The sequence below is a fragment of the Dipodomys merriami genome, unplaced genomic scaffold (genome assembly GCF_024711535.1).
Source record: "Dipodomys merriami isolate MVZ:Mamm:240054 unplaced genomic scaffold, mDipMer1.0.p SCAF_55, whole genome shotgun sequence".
Taxonomy (NCBI): Eukaryota; Metazoa; Chordata; class Mammalia; order Rodentia; family Heteromyidae; genus Dipodomys; species Dipodomys merriami.
In genome coordinates this window covers 1,839,437-1,863,590 of record NW_027206124.1, presented here as the reverse complement: position 1 = coordinate 1,863,590, position 24,154 = coordinate 1,839,437, and the positions used below count along the sequence as shown (strand labels likewise).

Genomic DNA, 24,154 nt, shown 5'->3' with positions numbered 1-24,154 from the left:
AAAGTTGGTGGGACTCTTATCTCCAATGAGCCAGCTGGAAGTGGAGCTGTGGCCTGAGCCTGACCACCCCTGACCGCTGTGCGTGGTATCATGGTCCCAGTTACAGATGGGGAAACAGAGGCAGGAGAAGGACCTGTTGGCTCAGGTGGCTCAGGTGGCCAGTGAGTCAGGCTGGGTACTGTGAGACCGCCCCCCTCCCCCCGCCTCCGGCAGGTCTGCGCCTCTCTCCTCTGCCCACCCCACAGAGCCCAGGCACCCACCTCTACTCGGCCAGGCTGTTGCGCGTGGCTTCCTTCTCCTGCAGCGCCGCCATGGCGAGACGCAGATGCTCCTTCAGCTGCTCGATCTCCCGCTCTGACCGCGTCTTGATGTGGTTCAGTTCTACGTACACGTCTTGGTACTTGCCTGATGTGAAGCGCTTGTCCTGGCACGGGAGGGGGGCCATGAATGTCGCAGCCCCCTACCGGGCCCACCACCTGATACATGCCCTCTCTGTTCCCCACTGGCAGTGCAGAGTAGCCAGCCCCGTTTTAGCCTCCAGGGCTGGCACAAGGACAGGGCAGCCGTGGATGAGCCATGTAGGCCAGACCTGGGTGGAACTGATGCTTCCAGCTCTTAGCATGCGGCCTGGCATGTAGAAGGTGCTCAATAGTAAATAAGCCAAGTGTGGTGAGGTATACCTGTAGTCTCAGCTGCTGGGAGATGAAGACAAAAGGGTCGGGGTTTAAAGCCCCCAATGGGAATGTTAGTGAGACCCTATCTCAAAAAAAAAATAGTCAGGAGTCAGTAGCTCATGCCTGCAATCCTAGCTACTCAGGAGGCTGAGATCAGAGGATCAAGGGTTGAAACCATCCCAAGCAGATAACTCTAAGCAACTCTTATCTCCATTTAGCCAGCAAAAAAACTGGAAGGGGAATTGTAGCTCAAGTGTATAGCACCAGTCTTGAGCAAAAAAGGCAAGCAAGAGCAGAAGGCCCTGAATTCAAACCTTGGTACCAACACACACAATTTTAAAAAATTAAAATGAGCTGGGTGCAGTGGCTCACGCCTGGAATCCTAGCTACTCAGGAGGCTGAGATCTGAGGATCGTGGTTCAAAGCCAGCCTGGGCAGAAAAGTCTATGAGACTCTGATCTCCAATAAACCACTAGAAAACCAGAAGTGGCACTGTGGCTCAAGAGGTAGAGCACTCACCTTGAGCTGAAGAGCACAGGGACAGCGCCCAGGCCCAGAGATCAAGCCCCACGACTGACCAAAAAAAAAAAAAGCAAAAAAATAAAATTTTAAAATAAATAAAAAGAACTAGGGGCATCACATGAGCAACAGAGCACCTGACTAGCAAGTGAGAGGCTTGCTTCAATCCTCCGGCAGTAATGAAGAAAGCCCCCACACACACAAACAGTAATATGCAAATAAACTAATGCTGAATAAATCAAAGCAAGTGTGTCCTCGCGCAGACTTCCCGGCCTGTCTTCCCTGTCTGTAATGGGGCAGTGACTCTCGTGGGAGGCACTGGGAGGGTTGAAGGAGAACGAGGCAAAGAGGTGCCAAGGACACCTCCCTGGCTAGCATCCAGGTGGTTCTGAGCCCCTCTGTGTCCCCCAGACCCCCCCCCCCCCGTGGCCCTCCATACCTTCTGCATCACCTGCAGCTCATCCCGGAGACACTGCACCTCCTTCTTCAGGTACTGAAGCTCATTCTCCTTCACTCGCAACAGTACCTGCGGGCACAGGTGCCAGGCTGACCCAAGCCCAGAGCCCAGTAACCTGGCTCCTTCCTGCCCCAGACCCTAGAGGGCAGCGCCAACCTGCACCAAGATCCCTATTATTCCATCCTGACGGCCCACCTCCCCCAGGAAGCTGTCCTCCCTCGCCCCTCACCCCCGGCTATGGTCACCTTAGCTGTAGGTCCAGCTGGGGGCCAGGAGGTGGAAAGGAGGCTGGGTTGTGGCCCTCCTTTAACAAGAGCTAGGCAGCCATGGCAGCCCCCGGATCCTCCCAGTGCTGAGGGGCTGCGTGCCTGACTTGACAATGGGGAACAAACCCAGTCTAAAAGCTTAGATTGGAGCTGACTGCTGGGTGCAAACATGGTTTCCACACTGGGGAGCTGGGTGACTTCCAGGAAGGCCATGGACCTCCCTGGGTCTGATTGCTCATCTGTCTAGCAGGGACAGTGACTGTTAAACTCCTGGAATTATTGGAAGATTAGATAAAAGGGACGTACAGAAGTTCTAGACAAACCAGGTGCTGGTGGCTCACCCCTGTAATCCTAGCTACTCAGGAGGCTAAGATCTGAGGATCCTGGTTTGAAGGCCAGGCAGGAAAGTCCATGAGACTCCTCTCTCTCTCTCTCTCTCTCTGCCAGTCCTGGGGCTTGAACTCAGAGCCTAGGCACTGTCCCTAAGCTTCTTTTGCTCAAGGCTAGCACTCTACCACTTGAGTCACAGCACCACTTCCAGCTTTTTCTGTGTACATGACACTGAGGAAACAAATCCAGGGCTTCATGTATGCTAGGCAAGCACTCTACCACTAAGCCACATTCCCAGCCCAAGACACTTATCTCTAACCACCAAGAAGCCACAAGTGGAATTGGGTCTCAAATGGCAGGGGGCCAGCTTGAGTGAAAAAAAAGACTAAGGGACCTTGAGTTCAAGCCCCAGACTGGCACCAAAAGTAATAATAAGTAATAAGTAAATAAACTAATAGAATAGGTAACATAAATCAAATGCTATAATAAATAAGTAAATGAATAAGCAATATAGTATCAAATGCTAAGGTGCTGGTGGAATCATGCATTTCTTCTAGGAGCTACTGACTATGGTGGAATAGCTTACCAGGGTCCCCCTGCAGGTAGGTGATGGTAGCGGGGGGGGGGGTAGGGGGGGTAGGGGGGGTGGGGGAAGGGCTACCAAGTATAGGGGGTCGAAAGAAGGGGGCACCACTCACCTCCAGCTCACAGGAGCTCCGCTCATTGCTGCGCCCACAGCTGTTGCCCGAGCCCTGGGAGGCAATGAAGCTGCGCAGCCGGTCGATCTCTTCGGACAGGCGGGTATGCAGCTCCTGGGGGAGGGGAGGGACGGTTAAGCCTCGATGCTGGCCCCACCATGTCCACCCCCAGCCCCATGGGGGCCGGGCCCACCTGGTTGTGGCGCAGCAGCTCCTGGCCCTCCTGCTGACAGCGCTGCAGGGTGTGTTCCCGCTCCTCAGCCTGCCGCGTCAGGGCACCGATCTCCAGGCACTTCTGCGAATAGCGTTCGGACAGCACCTGCAGCTCCCGCTTCAGCGCCTCTATGTCTGACCTTCCCCGGGGGACAGGGGGACAGAGGGCTCTAGTCACTGCTGGCCCTTGAGTGGGTCACAACCTGACTCAGCCCACCATGGGTTGGAGGGCAGCCCCAGGACTCCAGAACTGTGCGGTAACAGGGAGACACCTACTGGTGAAAAGTGACATCGCAACCCAGCTCTATAGAACACTAAACCAAACAGGCATAGAATGCAGAGGGCCTCAGTACCAAGTCCTCAATTTTCAAGTACGCTGGTGAGCAGCAGGCCCTGGCTTAAAGGCAGACCTAGCCAAGACACTCAGGGCCCCATTGCCATCTTACTGATGCTGCTTCCGGAGGCCATCTGGACCTTGCTGGAGACTCCGTGTTTTGCTCAGCTCCCGGCTCAGCTCTTCCTGATAGGCTTTCTTCATGGCTTCAATGGCTGGGAGGAGGCAAAAAGGTGGAAAAGTTGGAGAGGGGCTGGAACCATCAAGCTGTGTGCCTCCCCTAAGACTCCACCTATACAGGTGGATACAGAATCAGAAAGCAGTGTACAGAGAGCACCAGACTAGACTAGCAGCCCAAAGCAATCCAGGCAGTGTCCTGAACTGAGTAGTTTAGGGCTGAATTACTCAATCTCTTTGGGCCCATCATGGGAGAATGACCCTGCCAGATGGGCCTCCTGGGAGGACACCTTCAGGGACCTCTGGTAGGGCTCTTCTGCTAGCCCTGAAGAGCTCATGGCCAGTGCCAAGGCCCAGAGTTCAAGCCCCATGACCACCACCACCACCACCACCACTACCACCACCACCACCACCACCAAGAGTCTTACAGACTTTTTTTTTGGGGGGGGGTCCGTTCGTGGGGTCTGGATTCTGGGCTTGGGCGCTGTCCCTCAGCTCTTCAGCTCAAGGCTAGCGCTCTACCACTTGAGCCACAGCGCCACTTCCAGCTTTTTTTCTTTTTGCTTATGTGGTGCTGAGGAATCGAACCCAGGGCCTCAGGCATGCAAGGCAAGCGCTCTACCACTGAGCCACCCTCCCAGCCCTCACAGACTTTCTTGCCCAGGTTGGCTGCCTCCTGAGCAGCTAGGATTACAGGCCAGCCACCAGTGCCCAGCAGAACAGGGTATTTTTTTTAAAACTTAATTTTATTTTATTGTAAAGTTGATGTACAGAGATGTTACAGTTACATATGTAAGGTGAGTACATATCTTACAGAAGTGTTACCCCATCCTTTTTTAAATTTTTTTTGTCGGTCCTGGGGCCTGAACTCTGGGCCTAGGCACTGTCCCTCAGCTCTTTAGTTCAAGGTTAGCGCTCTACCATTTGAGCCACAGTGCCACTTCCAGCCTTTTTTGCTTATGTGGTGCTGAGGGATTGAACCCAGGGCCTCATGCATGCAAGGCAAGCACTCTACCACTGAGCAACCTTCCCAGCCCAGAACAGAGTATTTTTTCACACCACTGGGGGTGATCGTGAGGACTAAGTTCTACTCTGCTGTTCTACCCACAATTCCAAATCCAAACACTGAATAGGGAATTATCATCACCCTTCCCTGAGGGAAGGGACACCAGGCTGTGGGTGTTCTGTTATTCTGTGTGTGTAGGACTTCCAGGTTCACTATGGAAACCTTCGTGCTGGGTTACAGGGTGATCCAGGCGTGGACCCAGCTGGGGCAGGGTGACCTCCCTAAAATACAGAAGCGCCTAAAGGTGCAAACATAGGAAGCCCTCGGCCAGCACGGGCAGGAAGCAGGCTCAGTTCCCATGACCTTTCTCACACTTTCCATCATCCTGCAACCCCCTCGGGGTGCACAGGACGTGCGGGGGGGGGGCATGGCAGGTGTGTGAGGGGCCAACGGAGGGGAAGGAATTGTCTGTCATACACATTTCCAGCTTCTGACTGGGAGAGCAGATGTGTTCAGGGCACCGCTCTGTACCCAGAGTGCTCTGGGCTCTGGCACCAGCTGTACCACCTCGGGGTGGTGTCACTAACCTGTGACAAATGGGGAAAGCACACAGCCAGGCCTGGGCCGGGCTCTCCTCTCCCCTCCCCCCAGCTTCCCCAGCGGGGGGCCTATGGGGTCAGGGAGGTGGCACTCCCCACTCCCCCAGCAGAACAGAGAGTAGTTTAAGGTGGGCCCTCCCACAAGTGGCTGCAGGGGGGAAGGGGAGGGGGGAGTCACAACCTATGGGGGAGGGGCAATCTCTTACAATATCAGTTTCTCCTTTTCTAGAAGGTGCAAAAACCAGTTCTGGGAGCTTCTAAGCCCAGTTGACACCCCGCCCACAAGTGTTACAATTCTCACTTTCTATTTTTTTTTTTTTTTTGGTCTGAGATTGGGTCTTGAACTCGGTACTTTACTTGTGCTCATTGGCTAGTGCTCTGCCAACTGAGCCACACTTCCACCCCTTCTTTTTCTTCTTGATGTCAGTTCCAGGGCTTAAACTTAGGGTCTTGCGCTCACCCTTGACTTTTTGCTCAAGGCTGGTGCTTTGAGCCACAGCTCTACTTCTACCACTTGAGCCACAGCGCCACTTCTGGGAGATAAGAGTCTCACAGACATTGCTGCCCGGCTGGCTTTGAACCTTGATCCTCAGATCTCAGCCTCCTGAGTAGCTAGGATTACAGGTGTGAGCCCCAGGCACCGGGCTTCTGGCTTTTAAATTGGTGATAAAAAGCCTCAGACTTTCCTATTCAGATAGGCTGGCTCCAAACCTTGATCCTTAGATCTCAGTAGCTAGGATCACAGGTGTGAGCTACAGGTGCCTGGCTCTCTTCCTAGTGCAGTCAGGGGTGGGGGGCTTCAGCGTGGAGTGGGGTTCTTACCGGAGGCCGTGGCCGCCGTCTCCTCCTCCAGCAGCCATTCCTTCTCCTGCTGCAGCCGCTGCAGCTCTCGCTCATGGTGGCGCTGCAGCTGCTCCATCACCTGCTGGTGTGAGGACTCCATCTCCGCTAGGCTGCGCTCGCAGGCCTCCTGCGGGCCGGGGACCAGGGGTCACGGAGCTGCCTCACTGCCCCCAGGAGGAGGAGCTGCGGGCAGGCTCCCCAGGGGCCAGGCTGGATCCGCACCACCAGCCTGCTCCTGCTGCCACACCACCCTTTACATTGACCACCCCACCCCACTCCCCTGCTTCCAACCCTCCCGCGTGCCGCCCCCCTTCCTGCCCCGCCAGTGCCTGCTCCCATGGTTGGCTCTCATCGCCCTACTCCTGCCCAGCTTTTCACCCCCGAGCAACCTCACAAAAACCAACTCTGCGCTTACTCATACCTCCAAGCTTTTAGCTCATGCTATTCCACCCAGGCTAGAACATGCTTTTCCTTCCTGAATTCATCTGACCTGTAGCTCAGCTGGAATGTTTCTTCCAGCTCCGTCTGTCTCTGGGAAGCCTCTTCCCTACCTCCGAGGTTCTGCTTCTCCCAGATCATAATACCCTCAGGACAGCAGCTGAGGCCTGGCATTCAGGCCAGGGCACAACATGTGGCAAGTACTTAGTGAATGAGCTGAGATGGATGACAATGCACAACAGGGCTTTGGAGACAAGCGGGACAAGTATGCCTGAGACTGACGATGCCCACGGCGGAGCCCGCTGTCCTGGGTGGCATGGGGGCAGTGGCAGCATCATTACCACTCACACAGTGACACAGGGTCTCACTATGTACAGTTCATGCTGACCTCTCCCTTGTGATCCTCCTGCCTCAGCCTCTGAATGCTGGGGTTTTAGGCATATGCTACCATACCCAATTGACATTTTAACAACCTTATTCCTTCACCTAGCAGCCTACTCCTAGGATTTATAGCCACGCCCCAGGAGGTGGTGTGTGTGAGGACTCAGAAATGAGGTTGTTTGCGAAGGCAAGGTTAGCAGGAAAACAAATAAAAACTGAAAGCATTCTAAATGTCTACTCAGGGAATTCTGAGATCAGTGATGGACTGAGCCTTACGAAGGACGCTGGGGAGCTGTCCAAAGGCAGAGAAGTAGAAGACTGGGTGGGAACCTTGAGCAAGGTGACCCTGATCAGGATGCATTGTGTTCATAAACTGCCGTGTTAAATGGCAGCTGCTTTGTACAACTACTTAAAAGATTTTTTTTAAAGAACCTGTAAAGAAACAAAACAAAGAGAGAGCCGAGCACTGGTGGCTCAAGCCTGTAATCCTAGTTACTAAGGAAGCTGACATCTGAGGATCGGGGTTCAAAGACAGACCAGGCAGGAAAGTCCGTGAGACTCTTATCTCCAATTAACCACCAGAAAACCAGAAGTGGTGCTGTGGCTCAAGTGGTAGAGTGCTCACCTTGAGCTGAAGAGCTCAGAGACAGGGCCCAGGCCCAGAGTTCAAGCCCCACAGCCCACCGACCAAAAACACACACACACACACACACACACAAAAACCCCCAAACACAGGCAGAGTGGCCTGCGTGGACTCCTGTGGAAAGGCATAAGGAAGGTAGTGGGGAGAACTGGTGTCTGGCGGTACATGCGGCTGTTCCCACTCACAAGAGCAAAACATCAGGCTAACATCTGTTATGGTGGGAGAGACAGAATAACTGCCCCCAAAGACACCCTTGTCTTTCTCCTGGGGCCTCTGACTATGTCACCTTCCAGGACAAAAGGAATTCAGGCTGTTCCTTAGCTGACCCTGGAGGTGCGCAGTTGTCTGAGGCTCTCTGGGGCCTGAGGAGTGGAAGCGGAGGGTAAGACTGAAAAGGAGGCGAGGCAGGTCACAGTGACACTGTGCCGTAAGGGCTGGGCTTGGCCTTTGGGACGTCAAAGATGAAGGGGTGGACTGGAGCCCAGGACAGGGACAAGCAGATGGTGGAGAAGGCAAGGTACACAAGTGAACCGTGCTTCCATGTTAGCCTGGCCAGACTGTGGTAGGTTTCTAAAAAAGGGCAAGATGATAAATAGCTGTGTATACCACTGGGAACTAGTGCAGCAGATCTGAGGATTGCAGTTCAAAGCCAGCCTGGACAGGAAAGTCTGTGAGACTCTTACCTCCACTGAACCAGCAAACAGCCAGAAGTAAAACCCTGACTCAAGTGGTAGAGCGCTAGCCATGAGCAAAACAACGCAGGGACCATGCCCAGGCCCTGAGTTCAAGCCTCAGAACTGGCACAAAAATAAAACAAATACAAATAAATAAGGCACTTTGAAATTGGAAGCCATGGGCTGGGAAGGTGGCTCAGGGGTAGAGTGCTTGCCTTGCATGCCTGAGGCCCTGGGTTCAATTCCTCAGTACCACATAGGCAGAAAAAGCCAGAAATAGTGCTGTGGTTCAGGTGGTAGAGTGCTAGCCTTGAGCGAAAGCCCACGACCGACAAAAATAAATGAAATAAAATAAAATGAAATTGGAAGCCTGTGTCCTTAAAGGGCTAGGGCAGATAGGCAGACACAGTAGTGATGAGCTATGCGGGGGTGGGGGGGTGGGGGATGGGGGGATGGGGGGTAATGGCAGGAGGGGTACCCACAAAGAGTGCTCCTTGGCCGGGCGCTGCTTCTGACCTACCTTCCCAAGGAGAGAGGTGTCCTGATATTGGCCGCACCTCTCACATGCACGTCAAGGTAGATGAAGAAATGAAGTTCCCCCGCACTGGACTGCAAGGGCCCTTCTGCCCAAGGCGGCGCTTAAGTCCCAGGATGAAAAACCCCAGAATCACCCCCACCGCTGTCCCAGGATGAAAAACCCCAGAATCACCCCCACCACTGTATTGTGGCACAAGGGTTCCCAGCCCTGTGAGGGACCCCCATTCAGTGTCCCAGCCCTGTGTGAGTGTTATCCACTCAGTGTCCCAGCCCTGTGAGGGTGTCACCCACCCAGTGACCTACAGCCCTGCAGGAGGGGCCCCTGCTCAGTCCCCCAGCCCCGTGAGGGACCCCCATTCAGTGTGGATGCCCTCAGACCCACAGGAGGGGTCCCCACAGCCTGAGCTACCAGACCAGAACAATTGCAGTTGCCTCTTCCCATGCTGGGGGAGGGGGGAACGTGACTCCGCTCCTCCTCTCTGACGCCCCCACCCCAGTCTTCAAGCTGCAGTCTGTTTCCTCCTCCCTTCCCATCCCCCTCCCCAATTCTATCTGCTCTCCCTGCCCACGCTGGCACTGTGCTGACAGCCTTTGGAGCCTCCAGCAGGGCACCTGGGACCAGTTCTCCCTAGAGCTCAAAGGTTACACCCTTCCTCTGAGCCTCAGTTTCCCCATCTATAAGCTAAGAAGTCACAGGACTCCTTTTTGTATGTGTGCTGGTACTGGGGCTTGAATTCAGGGCCTGGGCATTGTTCCTTAGCTTTTTCACTCAAGGCTGGTGCTCTGCCACTTGAGCCATAGCTCCCCTCTGGCTTTTTTAGTGGTTCACTGGAGATGAGTCTCACAGCCTTTTCCTGCCTGGGCTGGTTTCAAACCACAAGCCTCAGATCTCAGCCTTCTGAGTAGCTAGGATGACAGGTGTGAGCCACCGGCACCCGGCTAGCACAGGATTCTTTTGTAAGTTCCATTTTGGTGGCAGAAACCTTTTCCCAGTGGACTCAAAAGCCGGTTTTACTAGTAACAAAGATGGAACACCCCGATCACAGGTAAGTGGCCCCACCCAGAGAGAGATGCCCCTAGACTGTCTGAACCCCAGGACCTCAGGGCTCCGTCCATTGGCCACAGGCTGTGACCTGGGCCCAGCCCTGCTGAGAGGCCTCTCCTCTACCTACCCCAAGCCCAGGGACCCCAAGGCTGGTCTCCTCATCTCCTAACTCTCCTTGTCAGCTCCACTGCCCTCCTGAGCCATCACCAAGTCCTAGTGCCCTGCTAACCCATACTATCCTTGGCCTTGCCCCAGTTCTTCAGGCCTGGGCCTTACGCTTTTTTCCAGCACCACTTCGTGACGGTGGCACCAGACTTGTTCCTGGAGGCTCCACAATGAGTACCAACCCGCCTCCCACCTCCGGCCACAAGTAGTGCAGCCCCCAGCCCCAGCACACATACACTCCCCAAAGAGCCCTTCATGGGGGCCTCCCACTACCCCTGGGAATGTCTAGAAGGCTCCCACTGCACAGCATCTGGAATCCCGATATTCTTTTCTCCTTTGGGCAACAGAGTACTATAGACTGCAGACAAGTGATTGTCAAATTATTCACGATTTTGTGACCTGGCTGCTAAGCAAGGCTGCTTTCTAAACTTAAAATTATAGTTCTATGACAAATAAAGGTAGTACGTACGTACATAGTCAAAGTGTATCACTCCCTGATTATTCATTGCATTTTATTATTCCGCCCGTCCCTGAGGTGGTTCCCTGGACGGCTGGGTGAGACAGACTCTTCCCCAGCCTGGCTGAGGGATGTCATGCGGGTAGCTGGATGTCAGCCATGATGGGAGCTTGCACAGTGGGAACTGAGAAAGTTGGTTTATTGTCTTATGGATTGTTTAGAAGCAGGTGACGAGAATGTGCTGACGCTTAAACGTGTTAAGTCTATGGTCATGAGAGAACATACAGAAAAACAAAAACTACAGAAATAGTCTTTTTTTTTTGGTCTGAGATCAGGACTTAAATTCAGTACCAGATGCTTTCATTCATTGGCTAGTGCTCTACAAACTGAGCCACACCTCCAGCCCCCAGAAATATTATTAATAGGATGCTCTGGAATATCCAATAAAATACAATTACCCAAGACCGGGTGCTGGTGGGTCATGCCTATAATCCTAGCTATTCAGGAGTTGAGATCTGAGGATAGAGGTTCAAAGAGGTTCAAAGGCAGGAAAGTCTGTGACACTCTTTATCTTCAATTAACCACTAGAAAACTGGAAGTAGCGCTGTGGCTCAAAGTGGTAGAGTGCTAGCCTTGAACAGAAAAACTCAGGGACAGAGCTCAGGCCCTGAGTTCAAGCCCTAGGACTGACCAAAAAAACAACAAAGACAAACAAACAAACAAAGATTTCCAATTCAGCAAAGGGGTCACTTGTAATACTGACCTAGTAAAGTTTCCATATTTGACTTTTTGCCTTACTTATTAGCATAAACAAAAATGTCAATCCACATTCACATTAGAACAGGAAATCCCAAAGACGCTGTGAGGGAAATCCACTGGCTGCATGGAATGCACAGTAAGAATAATATATATATTTTAAAGCTATCAATTATATACTAAATATCTATTATTTAGTAAAACGTAAAATCAATATGTGTGCACGCATGCATACACGCCCCAGGACCAGCGCACGCATGTGCACATGCACGCGCGCACTCATACACACACATGCACACAGGCACATAATCTTTTTTTTTCTTCTGGAAAACCAAGTGTCCCAGTTGTGACAATCAAAAATTGCTTCCACACATAGCTGCTGTCCCTAGGGGACAAAAGTACCCCTGCCCCCCACTTGAGAAGCGCTGTCCTAGGCAGAGTTCACTCCCGAGGGCCACTGAAGGCTTGCACGTCCTGCAGGGCTCCTGGCTGTGCCTGGGCGGGCTCGCTCCGTGTCAGAGAACAACTCTCCGTCCCCCGCCCCATGAGGCGGGGGAAGGGACTCCAACTGCACAATGTCACACGGGGACTCACACACAGGCTCTGCAGTCAGCCGACCCCAGGCTCAAATCCCACCTCTGACACCTGCAGTCTGGGTGCCCTCAGGCGAGTCACGTGAGCCCTCAGCGCCCAGGGGCCTGGTCTGTAAAATGGGCACCGTGATCACGCCCACCAGCTGTGGGGAGAGTGAGAGGGGTGTGTCAAACGCCTCGCATGGGTTCTGGCACACAGGGAAGGATGCCAAAGTATTGTTTTCTGACAACACAGCAACCAGGAATCTGTCCCCTCCCCCCACCACCAAGAACAAGCCTCAGCCTCACCTGTGAGATGTAGCCTGGCGGGGTGCGGCCGTCCTCCTGGGGTCTGGGTGCACTCTGGGGGGCTTCCCCCCGGAGACGCCACGCTTCCAGCTGCGCACGGAGAGATTGGACCTAGCAGAGGAGAAGCCCAGGTCAGTGAGGACCCAGACAGAGTAAGGAGTAGCACATGGCTGTCCAGCTTCACAGGGTTACAACGCCAGCTTTCCTGGGGTTCACAGAAGGGCTGGGAACCTCATGTGTGTCATCCTAGCCATGCAGGAGGTTGAGGTCTGAGGATCGTAGTTTGAAGCCAGCCAGGACAGTGAAGTCCATCAGACTCTAATCTCCAATGAACCTTCAAAGCAGAAATGTGGCTCAAGAGATAAGGGGGCCAGCCCTGAGCAGAAGAAGCTAAGAGACAGTGCCCAGGCCAAGTTCAAGCTTCAGAACTAGCACAAGAGTGGGGGTGGAGCAGGAGCGCTGGTGTCGCTGGTTCCTAGATGGCCAGGTGTAGACCTGAGATAGCTCTGGCCCAGAGAAGACAGGGATAGGGTCAGCACACCATTGTCACTATTACCCACCACAGGATGACAGGCAGGTGTGACACCTGTGAACTTTGTTTCCCTGTCAGTGACAGAGGGGAGGCCTGCCCAGGAGAAGTGTGGGAATAGCTTGAGTCAAGGGACTTGAGAGGCTCTGGACAAGGCTTGGGATGTAAAAGATGAACAAAAAAATGGTCTCCCTTCCCTTCCCACTTCCCATCCTGGGTGTTATTAAGAGCACAACTAAGAAAACAACAGAACATGGGGCTGGGAAGGTGGCTCAGTGGTAGAGCACTTGCCTTGCATGCATGAGGCCCTGGGTTCGATTCCTCAGCACCACATAAGCAAAAAAAGAAAAAAGCCGGAAGTGGCGCTGTGGCTCAAGTGGTAGGACACTAGCCTTGAGCTGAAGAGCTGAGGAACAGCACCCAGGCCCAGAGTTCAGGCCCCATGACCGGATCCCCCCCCCCCAAAAAAACAAACAACAGAACAAAACAACAGCAGGGTCTAGGGAATGAAAGTGAAAGGGCCTGACAATTAGGACAGCGATCAGACAGGGAATGAGCACCCCAACACCACAGGTGTGTGGGACAAATGTCAAGCCAGGCACTGGCGGCTCACACCTGTAATCCTAGCTACGTAGGAGGCTGAGATCTGAGGATCACTGTTCAAAGCCAGGTTGGGTAGCAAAGTCTGAGACTCTTATCTCCAATTAAGTACAAAAAAAAAGAAAAAAAAAAGCCATAAGAGGATCTGTGACTCAAGTGGTAGAGCACTAGACTTCAGCACAAAAACTTGAGAATAAACTGGCGCCAGGAATCAGTGGCTCACACCTGTCACCCTAGCTACCCAGGAGACTGAGATCTGAGGATCGGGGATCAAAGCCAGTCACAGGCGGGAAAGTCTGTGAGACTCTTTATCTCCAATAAATTACCAAAAAAGCCAGAGATGGCGCTGTGGCTCAAGTGGTAGAGTGCTAGCCTTGAGCAAAAACAGTGCAGGGACAGCACTTAGGCCCTGAGTTCAAGTCCCCCAACTGGCACCAAAAAAAAAAAAAAAAAAAAAAGACAAACACCAGGACCTGGGTTCAGGGTCGGGAGCAGAGCTGGGGGGCAAGGGGCCCACCTCCGTCTCCGGGGCCCACCTCCTTCTCCAGGGCCTCATGGTTGTCCCTCGAGGGTGTGTGGCGTTCGCTGTGGCTCTGGTTGAGCAGGGCGGTGAGTGGCACCCGCTTGCCCTCCCTCAGGGGCAGCTTCTCCAGCTCCTGCCACTTCTTCTCGATCTCCTCGCTGAGCCGGCTCTGCTGGTCCTCGGTCAGGGGGGCGCCCAGGCCCCGACGTGGCCCCTCCCCAGTGGGTGTCTCTGGGCCCCCGCTGTCCGTGGCTTCAAACCACTTGCGCCGCTCCTCAGAGCGCTGGGCCAGGTCCCGCTCCAGTTCCTCCTGCTTGGCGGGGCGGTCAGGGGTGCGGGCTGGGGTGCGGGCTCGCTGCGGGGAGGCTTGCGTCAGGGGGGAGAGCTCCACATAGTCCAGGGATTGCCGTGGCCCATCCACCCTGCGAGGGCTGCCCCGGCCGATGACCTCAGAGCCGGCCCGCTGCTCCCCCACCTTTGGGGAGCCCTTCTGGGGCCCGAAGCTGTGCAACGTGTTCTCCTTGTTGCTGTCCGAGAGCCTAGGGCGCCAGCAGAGCCGTGTCAGGTGGGACCTTGTCCACTCGCCCACAGGAGCCCTTCCAGAGAGACCCTTCCCCCCGACCCCGTTTCCCCCCCCCCCCCTCAGTGCTAGGTGTCCCCAGAGGACAGGGCAGCCCGACCCAGAGTCTGAGAAGTGGAGCTTCTTGGTGAACAGGTTCTGGGCACAGCCTAGTTTACCACCTGCCAGCCCTGGGCCTGTGAGGCCTGGATCCTCTTCCTTTCTCATAGCCTGGCTGGCACAATTCCTCACATGGCATAGATGTGATGTCTTAGTGAGCCACTGTGTGCAAAGTACCCAGGAGGCCCTTTGCAAGTACCAATGGAAGCACTGCTTATTAAAAACACGAGTAACAGCTGGGTATCGGTGGCTCATGCCTGTAATCCTAGCTACTCAGGAAGCTGAGACCTGGAGGATTGCACTTGGAAACCAGCCTGGGCAAAAACTTCACAAAACTCTCTCTCCAATTAACCACCAAAAAGCTGGAAGTGGAACTATGGCTCAAGTGCTATAGTACTAGCTTTGAGAAAACAGAACAAAACAAAAAAACAAACAAACCTCAGGGACAGTGCCCAGTCCCTGACTTTAAGCCCCAGGACTAGCATAAGAATAAAATAAAATAAGCATGAAACAGCTGGGCCCATGGGTGTCATGTCTGTAATCCTAGCTACTCAGAAAGCTAAGATCTGGAGGATTGCAGTTCAAAACCAACCTGGGCAAAAAAGTTCAAGAGCTTCTGTCTCTCCAACTAACCACCAAAACACCAGAAGTAGATCTGTGGCTCAAGTGGTAGAATGCTAAGCAGCCTTGAGTGAAAAATCTACGGGACAGTGCCCTGGCCCTGAGTTCAAGCCTCAGTACCAACACACACAAAAAAAGTCAGTGGCCCAAAGCCAAAGCCACACAGGTGTGGCCGGCTTCTATACAACACTCTGTTCCTGCCCCTCTAGCAGCTATAAACCTCACCCCTAGAGGGCTTGGTCATAGGGTAACCAACTCCCCACCCCATCTGCTACCATGGCAACAATGAAGGGAAAGGCCCCCAGCCTGGAGGGGAGCACAGAAGCCAGACTGCCAAGTCTCTCCCTAGTACAAGCTTAGGCACAGCCTCATGGCACAGAGACAGAAGAGCCTAGACTCATGGGCACAACTCTTGCCAAAAAAAGGAGGGGGGAATGAAGGTCAAGCCTATGTATTTTAATGTGAAGGCCCAGGATGCTCGTGTACCACAAAGGCCCTCAGGCGAGTTCCCAGAACCCCGCTGGGGGATGAGGGAGTAAGTTCCTCCCCCTGCAAGGCCCAAGCCCAGCCCATACTTGGTGACATCTGGGGCTGAAGTGGGTCGCACGGTCTTCCTCAGAGCCTCAATCCAGTTCCGCCGGATGCCTGAGGTCATGGCCGACAAGGTGTAGACGTTGTCCTTGGTCTGCAAGTGCACCCCGTGGGTAGGTGGACATGTGGCCGCCCTCTTACTCCCTCCCACTTGGATGGGGGGAGGGGCTTGCTTCCCAAGAGCAGACCTCTCCGGGGGGCCCGCCTCTGATGGATGACAGGTGTCTGGGGAATGAGTGAGTCACGGACTCTGGGCCCTCCCTTCCGCTTCCCACTGCGCCCCCCACAGCCTCACGTGGATCTGGAAGCCATAGTTGCGCTGCACGGCGTACTCGGTGACATCCGTGCAGGAGCGCAGGTCGATCTCACCGTCCAGTTCGTCTGCCTAGAGCAGAAGGGCCCACCAGAGTCCACATGAACCCTGGGGGCCCGCTCTGCTGACCCCGGCCGGCCCGCTGCCCCAGCCCCTTCCAGGAACCCATGGGCACCCGTGGGGGACAGGGCCTCACCTCCTCTGCAGTGGAGTCTCTGTAATACTTGAGGCTTGAGTCCGTCAGCACAAACCAGTGTTTCTTCCACTGTGAAGGAGAGGAAGAGGTAAGCAAGAGGAGGGAGGGAATGATGGAGGGAGACCTCAGAGGGCCTGGCAGGTGGGTGATTCTACCTTCCTGGGTCAGTGGACGGCCCTGCAGTTCCCCTCTGAGCCTCCAGGGTGCAGCTGTGAGCCGGGTTGACTTCTCCACAGCCACACCCAGTCCTCCAGGAACCCTCCTCTGATTTGCTGATGCTCTTAGGCCCCTAGGACTGCAAGGGCTAGGGAGGGCCAGAACCTCACGTTTTAATCTTGTTTTCCCATGTGTCCCCCTGGATTGCCACAGTGGTCAAGAACAAAGATCTCCCAGACAGGAGGACCGGAGAGGCGTAGGGTGCAGACTGAGCTCGTGGCAAGGTGGCAAAGTGGAAGTCTCTGGGCATGCTGGCTACTCACACATTCAGCCTGAGAAAACGTAAGCTGCCCATCCCTGATGCAGGAGTTAGGGGTCTTTCTTCAGTGCTTGCTTTTGGGCTCCAGGTGAGGTTGGGCAGGGACGGTGAACAGCTCGATCTCCTAATCTCCCAGAAGGAGCTTGGCCTACCTCTGGGCTCCACTCACTGCACTGGAATGCAAGCCCAGGGCTGCCCACTGTCAGGGTCACTCCATGTCACCCAGCCCTCCTGGGAGTCCCCTGTACCAGCAAGCCATTTAAGGTATTTGTTGTTGCTGCAAGTACTTGGTTTCCTTTCCTCTAGCACATGGGAAGTTTTCCAGTAGGCAAGGATGATACTTTCTATTTCTTTCCAGCTGCCTCCCCTGAGAACTTAGGGTTTCAGCACCCAAGAACCTAGATGCAGCAGTTCCCTTGAGAGTTGTAACTGTTTTCTTGGAAGCTGTGGGCCTTTAGGCAAGTGTCTCCACCTCTCTGAGTACAGTAGGACTACAAAGCCCCCCAGCCTCCCAGTGCAGTTAGAAGTCTCAACCCCCATGGGTGTCACACAGCACTTGGCACAGCAATGGCACCAGGTGGCCCTCTCCGAGTGGATCGAGTGTCTGATGGAGGCTTCAACTGACTGCAATGTGCCACAGGCTCTGAGGCAAATGGCTTCTTAGCCCTTCCATGCCTGCTTTTCTTATGTACGCCAAGGGCTTGAACTCAGGGCCTGGGCACTATCCCCTGAGCTTTTTCTACTCGAGGCTGGCACTCTACCACTTGATCCATAGGTCCACTTCTGGCTTTTTGGTGTTTAATTGGAGATAAGAATCTCACAGACTTTCCTGCCTGAGCTGGCTTCAAACTACAACCCTCAGACCTCAGTTTCCTGAGTAGGTAGGACTACAGGAGTGAGCCCCGGCGCCTGGTTATTCTCAGGAGCTGGAATGAGCTCTGAGGGCCTCGAGGGCTCAAGGTGCAGCATGGCCTGGAAGGAATGGACACTTGTGGACCCTGTTTCCTTTCGGTGCTGGAAGGGGGCTGGGCTGCTTGCACGCCCAGGGCGCTTTCAGCTCGGACATTCCAAAACTCCATGAAAGAGTATGAGTAATGGCCAGTTCTGGGTGGGGCCTCAACTCTCTCTGCCCTCCAGGGACCCTGGGTGGGGGAGGCCAGGAAGGGGTCACTGGCAGGGCGCCAGGCCTTGTGCGCATCTGGAGAGCGGCCATAGGGGACGGTGGGCAGGCAGCAGGGACGGAAGGCTGCGGGCTGGAGCAAATAAAGAGGGAATACAGCGGTGTAGGCAGGAAACACAATGAGCTTCCCTTTGGCTCTGCGCCCTGCCTGGCATGCGGGCTGCACGCAGACCCGAGCTACAGGCGCATGCAGGCAGGGGATAGGAGACAACCTTCCCTGGCTAGGTAGGCAGGGAGCCAGCTCGGCTCCCAGGCTCCAGCCTGGCAGCCAAAAGGGCAGAGCTGGTGAAATATCCACCGTCCCTGCCGGTCCTGAAGACAGATATGCTGGAGAGACAGAGCTGAGCTGCCATAGTATCGCTGCAACTCTGTTCCCTGATGGTTAACCTCCACGCCCACTTCACAGCTGTGGCCAGCCTCGAGAAGGCTGTGATCCCATCCAAGTGTCCTGGGTGAGACCTCCGGAGTCCATGCTCTGGGCCACACCCCCAGCGCAAGGCTGGGTCCTGGCCATCTGTCAAGGCAGACAATCTCCATGCACCCTGCGCCCCACACCCTTGGATTCTTAGCCAGGGTCATGAGCTAGTCTGACCCAACCGCTCTTGGTGACAGCAGGGAAAGAGGGTAGGGGTGCTGGCAGCCAGGAGACCTCCATCCTGTGGCTCACACTCTTGCAGACTGCTCAGCAGAGGGCCCAGGCCTCTGTCCTCTACTCATATGGCCACGCCCTGGCTCCTTCCACTAGACAAGGAACACCTTCCCTTAAGCTTTCTTTCACCTGGTGCTCACAGGCCAGGGCCTTTAGAAGCCCTGCACTGAGCCAGCCAAACTCTCCCCTCCAGCTCCTGCCCTCCTACCTCTCCAGGCTCATCCAGGATTGACATCCATCCTTTCTTGAAGTTGAGCAGATCGGGCTGTGGGGAGAGAGATGGGTCAGGCCCACAGGAGGGTCAGCTGGGCTGGCAGAAGGAAATACAGCACCCGTTCTGCCCCAAGCCCTGTGAGACTGAGGTCTGAGCATACCAATAGAAGGGACTTAGGGGCCCAGGAACTCCCTCCCCTCACCCTGCCAAGTGGGCTCCCAGCCACTGGGCAGCCTTGGCCCCCTTCTCCAACATCCACATCCAGAGAGCCAAAAGGGCGGACTGGATGGCTGACAAACACCCCAGATGTCCGAGCACCCTCCTGCCAGCTCATGAGTAGGGAGAGAGGAGGCCAAGGGGAGCTCTGGGTGGAGCCTGGAGCACACTGTCCAGGTCTCCTATGACAAGGCCCATTGGATCCACTGGAATAAGCCCTAACGGTGCCCGCCCCTCCATGGCCCTCCAGCCAGTCCTGGCCCCTGGAGAGTCTGAGGCTGGTCTCCTCAGGTCCCCCGGGAGACGGACATGTCACGTCGATCCTACCTTTCGAGTGCTGCTCAGGGGGGCAGAGCCCCGGGTCCTGGGGCCTCCCCGCTGCCACATGGTCTACACCCCCCTACCTAGATTCATAAAGAAGCTGCTCGTCCCAGCATTTTCCTGCCTATGCCCCTCCGCAGGACACCAGCCTCCAGGCCCTCCCTGTCCCCTGGGCCCCCTCTCTCCTCTAGGTCTGGTCCCTCTACCGTCCCTGCCGGTCTGTGGCGGAGCAGGCCAGGCTGGCGGGCAGGGAGGAGGCCGCCACCTGTTCCCATGGCTCCAAGCCCACCTATCAGGGCCTACATCGAGGCCTCACCAGGCGAAGGTGTCTGGTTGCGTGGAGGGAGCTGGTGGCTCTCACTCAGTGGGGTGGGCGGCCACAGCCTGAAACCAGAGCCACCTGACCTGGCCACCCTTCCTGACCCACCCTCCTCAGGTACAGAAAGTGGGACATCCAAACCGTCCACCGCCATAATGGGGGGAGCTGGGCAGGCTGGCCAATCCCCCTTGCATACCTGTCTGAGGGAGGAGACAGGCTTTACTCCAAGCCAGGAAGCCCTCGGGCTGTGTTCGTACTGTCTGCTGTCTATCTGCCCGCCATCACCCACCTGCGACAAAGCTTCCCAGGGTGGTCTCCAGCTAAGGCTTGTAAGGACTGCCAAATGTCTGGCTTCACAGATCCTTGGGCCTGGATCCCCACACCCCCCTCCCCGCAACCCCTAGAAACACCTCAGGACAAGCTGTTGAATAAACACCTCTCGCTTCCCTTCCCTGATCTCCAGTCCTGAGCTCTGGGGCAAACCTCGCCCCTGACAAGCTGAAGGTCCAGGATGGCCCCAGTGGGCTGACCTGGGAGAGAAACGAGATGTTGCAGTCAGGCTATGGACCCAATCCCGCTGGGTGAGGCTGAGCTCCGGCTCATGGCAGGTGGGATCAGGAGGGCTAAGTCCCACTGCTACTCTGCGCCCTGACTGCCTCATGTGGTGAATGGGCTGTGGGTCCTGCTTCCCCCTGACCCAGCTTGCCAAAAGGGCAAGACACAGCAGCTGATGACCCTCTAAAGGCCAGTATAGCCCAGACATGCCATACCAGGCAACCACTAAGCACCACCAAAGCAGTTTCAAAACCCTCTAGTTGCTAGGTGCCCATGCGCATGCCTATAATCCTTGCTACTCAGGAGGCCAAGATCTGAGGATCACAATTCAAAGGTAGCTTGGGCAGGAAAGGTTGTGCGATCCTTATCTCTAATTAACCAGCAAAAAAAAAAAAAAAAAAAAAAAAGCTGGGGGCTGGGAAGGTGGCTCAGTGGTAGAGCGCTTGCCTTGCATGCCTGAGGCCCTGGGTTCGATTCCTCAGCACCACATAAGCAAAAAGAAAAAAAAAGCCGGAAATGGCGCTGTGGTAGAGCGCTAGCCTTGAGCTGAAGAGCTGAGGGACAGCGCCCAGGCCCAGAGTTCAGGCCCCATGACCGGACCCCCCCCCCAAAAAAAAGCTGGATATGGAGCCCTGGCTCAAGGGGTAGAGCAACAGCCTTGAGTGAAAAAGCTAAGAGACAGTGCCTAGGCCCCGAGTGGAAGCCCCCAGGATGGGGGGGGGTACCCTTTGTCAAAAGAACCTACAGCTAGGCTCTAAAAGTCTGCTGCATCTCTCACATTGCTGTTTCCCCTGTTCTTCCGCATTTGCAGGGCAGCAGCCTCCTCTGTTCTTCTCTGAAGGGCAGCCACCCACAGGGGCTCCCTGCCTCCTTCAACTTTGGTCCCATGGCCACAGCTCATGACCACAGCTACACACACACACACACACACACACACCACACACACACACACACACACACACACACACACACACACGGCCACAGCTCATGACCACAGCTACACACACACACACACACACACACACACACACACACACACACACACACACACACACACACACACACACACACACACACACACACACACACACACACACACACACAGAGAGCCTGGCTACACAAAAACACTGAGAGTCAGAAGGCTGCTTTCAGTCTCCAGGGATGGCTCCAGGGGACTCCAAAACAAAAATAGAACCTCACCTCCACCTCCTCTTTCAGCCTCTCCTCCCCCTGCCTGGGGGGCTCTTGTTTACACCATAGCACTACCACACAACACGCCATCAACGTCACACCTGTGCCCTTCTGCCTGAAATCCATGAGTTCTTCTTAACTGTACTTCTGAGGCCCCTTCCCAGTACTTACCCCAGGCCGTCCACCAGCAGCCCTGGAGCGGCTGTTCTGGACCCAGCTGCATCAAGCTTGTCTAAAACCTCCTCACAAACTGTTCAGGACCCAGGATCCAGCCCAGAAAGTGGTTAAGGAGTCTTTACAGAAAGTTCCCCTTCATATACACACACACACACACACACACACATTAAAGTCAGGTGCTTTTCAAGAACCAAAAACCAGGTAACAAGTCCTGTGGCCCCTGCCCTGAGACAGACAGTAAACAAGAGACCTAGTATATAATTTGATGCCCGCCAGTGGCTGGGTAACCAGGCTCTTCAGCAAAGCATGCTGGGGCTCAGGCAAAACAAGGTGGAAGAAGATTCAGACCCCAGGCCCAGCCCAAAGTCAAAGCTCCCTGGAACCTCTAAGCAGTGACCTGTCCCAGCACCTGTGCCACATGCTCAGTGCAGACCCCTGAGCTCAGGAGGCGGGGCTTAGGGAGATGGACTGGAGGGAGGAGATGTGAGGAAGGCTGAAGGAAGAACACCAGACTGGAGTAGAATCCAGTCTGAATGACAACTAGGAAGAACTCAGCGTGGTTAATGATGATCATGAGCCTTCTCTGCTCCAAAACCTTTCCTACTCCCCATCCCCTCTTCCCCCAAATCAAACCCCAAAGTGCTCTCACAGGTCTTGAGTCCTTTCCTCCCAGGCTCCTTCTCTGGGTTTTCAGCATCCCCAACATAGCCTGGGTCCACATTTGGTCTGCCCTCCTCCTCTGTCCACCTCTGCACGACGAAGTCCTACAATCATGGGACACCCTCCGTGGGGAGTCCCCTCCCAGCAGAGGGATGCACTGTCCGCCTGGCACCTCCCACACTCCGGGCCCAGCAGCCTAACCCTTGTTCAGCACAGGCTGCCCCAGAAGCAGCAACTGTGTACTTTCCTTATCTTTCCTCACAAAGCAAACCGAGACAGACCTAGATATAAATGCTGGCCCCGCCCAGCGCCAACCTCATCACCGAGCCAGTCAGTTCATCTCAGTACAGCTGGGATTCTCCCAGCTGTTTGATGGGGGTGGTACCCACCTGAAACCCAGTCGGCCATGCCACCACCTCCCCCTGGCCCCAGGACACTGACTCAGCTCCTTCCCCCCACTACATCCCTCTGTTCCCAGCCCTGGAAGGGGAGGCTGCTGACAGCAGGAAGGGCCAGCAGGGAGGTGGCAGGATGTGTGGAGGCTGAGGAAGTCCACAGAGCCAGGTCATCACATTCTATGGGGACTGACTGTGGGGGCCCCCCAAGCCACACCCCCTCAGCAGTACAGGCCACCCCTCATTTTGAGACACACCCTGCTCCTCCTCTCAGTGTCCCTGGGGACACCAGCCAGAGATCAAAAGCAGTGCCACTCCTGCCTCCCAACACAGTCAGGTGGCCAGACTGACCTGGAAAGGAGCTACTGCTCTCCCTAAACTGGGGATGGGGGACGCTCAGGAAAACTCACCAGTTCTCTTTCCCAAGCCTCAGTGTACCTGGCTGTGAAATGGGGGGGGGGATGACAATGGATTCAGATGTGAGGTATAGGTATTGATGACCTTAAGAGTTCACACCAAGCTGGGCATCGGTGGCTCACACCTGTAACCCTAGCTACTCAGGAGGCTGAGATCTGAGGATCACAGTTCAAAGCCAGCCCGGCAGGCAAGTCCGTGAGACTCTTATCTTCAATAAACCACCAGAAAACCGGAAGTGGCACTGTGGCCCAAGCAGTAGAGCGCTCCCCTTGAGCTGAAGAGCTCAGGGACAGCGCCCAGGCCCAGAGTTCAAGCCCTAAGACCGACCAAAAAAAAAAATAATAAAGAGTTCACACCTCACGTGCAGTCCCTCCTCACCCTCAGGCCTGCCTGGCCCAAGCCCAGACCCAGGTCCCAGTCCAGACCCAGGCCCCTGAGGACATTGCTGATTCCCCCCCCCCCCCAGGATGGGATCCCAGCCCAAGGGGTGGGCGGTTCTGGGCCAGCCTCCATCTCTCCTCACTCCCTAACTCTGTGCCAGCGCCCACATGGGTGGCCAGTTTTATCAGACGAGACTAGGGTCAGCGTGACCCATCCAAGCCTGGAAGCACCTCTTCCCAGCCTGGGCGATGACCACCCAGAGTCGGGCCAGGCTCACATGCGCCCCTCCCGCGCCCCAGAGCCAAGGTAGCTCGGGGGAAATCGAGTGTTCAACTCGGGGATTGCGGGGAGGGGAGAGGGTGGCCCCGAATCCGCCCCGACTGGGCGGACAGGTCCCATCTCCCCAGGGGGCCCCTGCTCGCGGGGCGGGGGGGGGCGCGGGGTGCGGAGGGTCAGCCGTCTCCCCGCCTCTGGGTTCCGGGGTCTTGCCGCGTCTGGGGAGTGAGGAAGGGGCTGTCCGGGCGGGGGTGGGGGGCCGATCGGCGCCGCCGGAGCCGTCGTCCCGGTCCTGGGCGGGACGGGGAGGCGCGGCCGGGGACACTCACCGTCATGGCGGCGCCCCGGGGCGGCGGGAGCTGGAGCAGGAAGCTGAAAGGGGCGCTGAGGCCGGGCTCCGCGGCGCAGCACCGCCGCCGCCGCCCCTCCCGGCCACCGGCCGCGCCGCTCTGCCCTCCTCCTCCGCGGCGGCGCGGCCCCGGCCCCTTCCATCCGCCCAGAAAACTTTTTTTTTTTTCAAACTTCCTGGGAGGACCCCAGCGAGCCAATGAGCGGCGAGGACGCCGGGACAAACAGCGGCGGG

General features: G+C 55.6%; 1 protein-coding gene across 5 annotated transcripts in view; it reads right to left on the bottom strand.

Annotated features, from left to right (window-relative positions):
* The window catches only part of Triobp (TRIO and F-actin binding protein), a 46,955-nt gene that overhangs the window by 966 nt on the left and 21,835 nt on the right, over positions 1–24,154 (bottom strand). For 2 of the 5 annotated variants that reach the window (XM_069999476.1, XM_069999477.1), the window contains 12 exons: positions 18,658–18,714; positions 16,146–16,214; positions 15,932–16,021; positions 15,621–15,730; positions 13,759–14,284; positions 12,094–12,204; positions 6,096–6,243; positions 3,604–3,706; positions 3,138–3,297; positions 2,945–3,058; positions 1,633–1,719; positions 261–424 (listed from right to left, as the gene is read on the bottom strand). In XM_069999476.1, coding sequence (XP_069855577.1) covers positions 263–424; positions 1,633–1,719; positions 2,945–3,058; positions 3,138–3,297; positions 3,604–3,706; positions 6,096–6,243; positions 12,094–12,204; positions 13,759–14,284; positions 15,621–15,730; positions 15,932–16,021; positions 16,146–16,214; positions 18,658–18,714 — 1,737 coding nt within the window. In that variant the 3' untranslated portion in view covers positions 261–262. Of the gene's footprint in view, positions 1–260; positions 425–1,632; positions 1,720–2,944; positions 3,059–3,137; positions 3,298–3,603; positions 3,707–6,095; positions 6,244–10,637; positions 11,949–12,093; positions 12,205–13,758; positions 14,285–15,620; positions 15,731–15,931; positions 16,022–16,145; positions 16,215–18,657; positions 18,715–22,091; positions 22,242–23,900; positions 23,986–24,154 lie in introns of those variants that run through there. The other 3 variants (XM_069999479.1, XM_069999480.1, XM_069999478.1) reach the window with 3 other exon arrangements.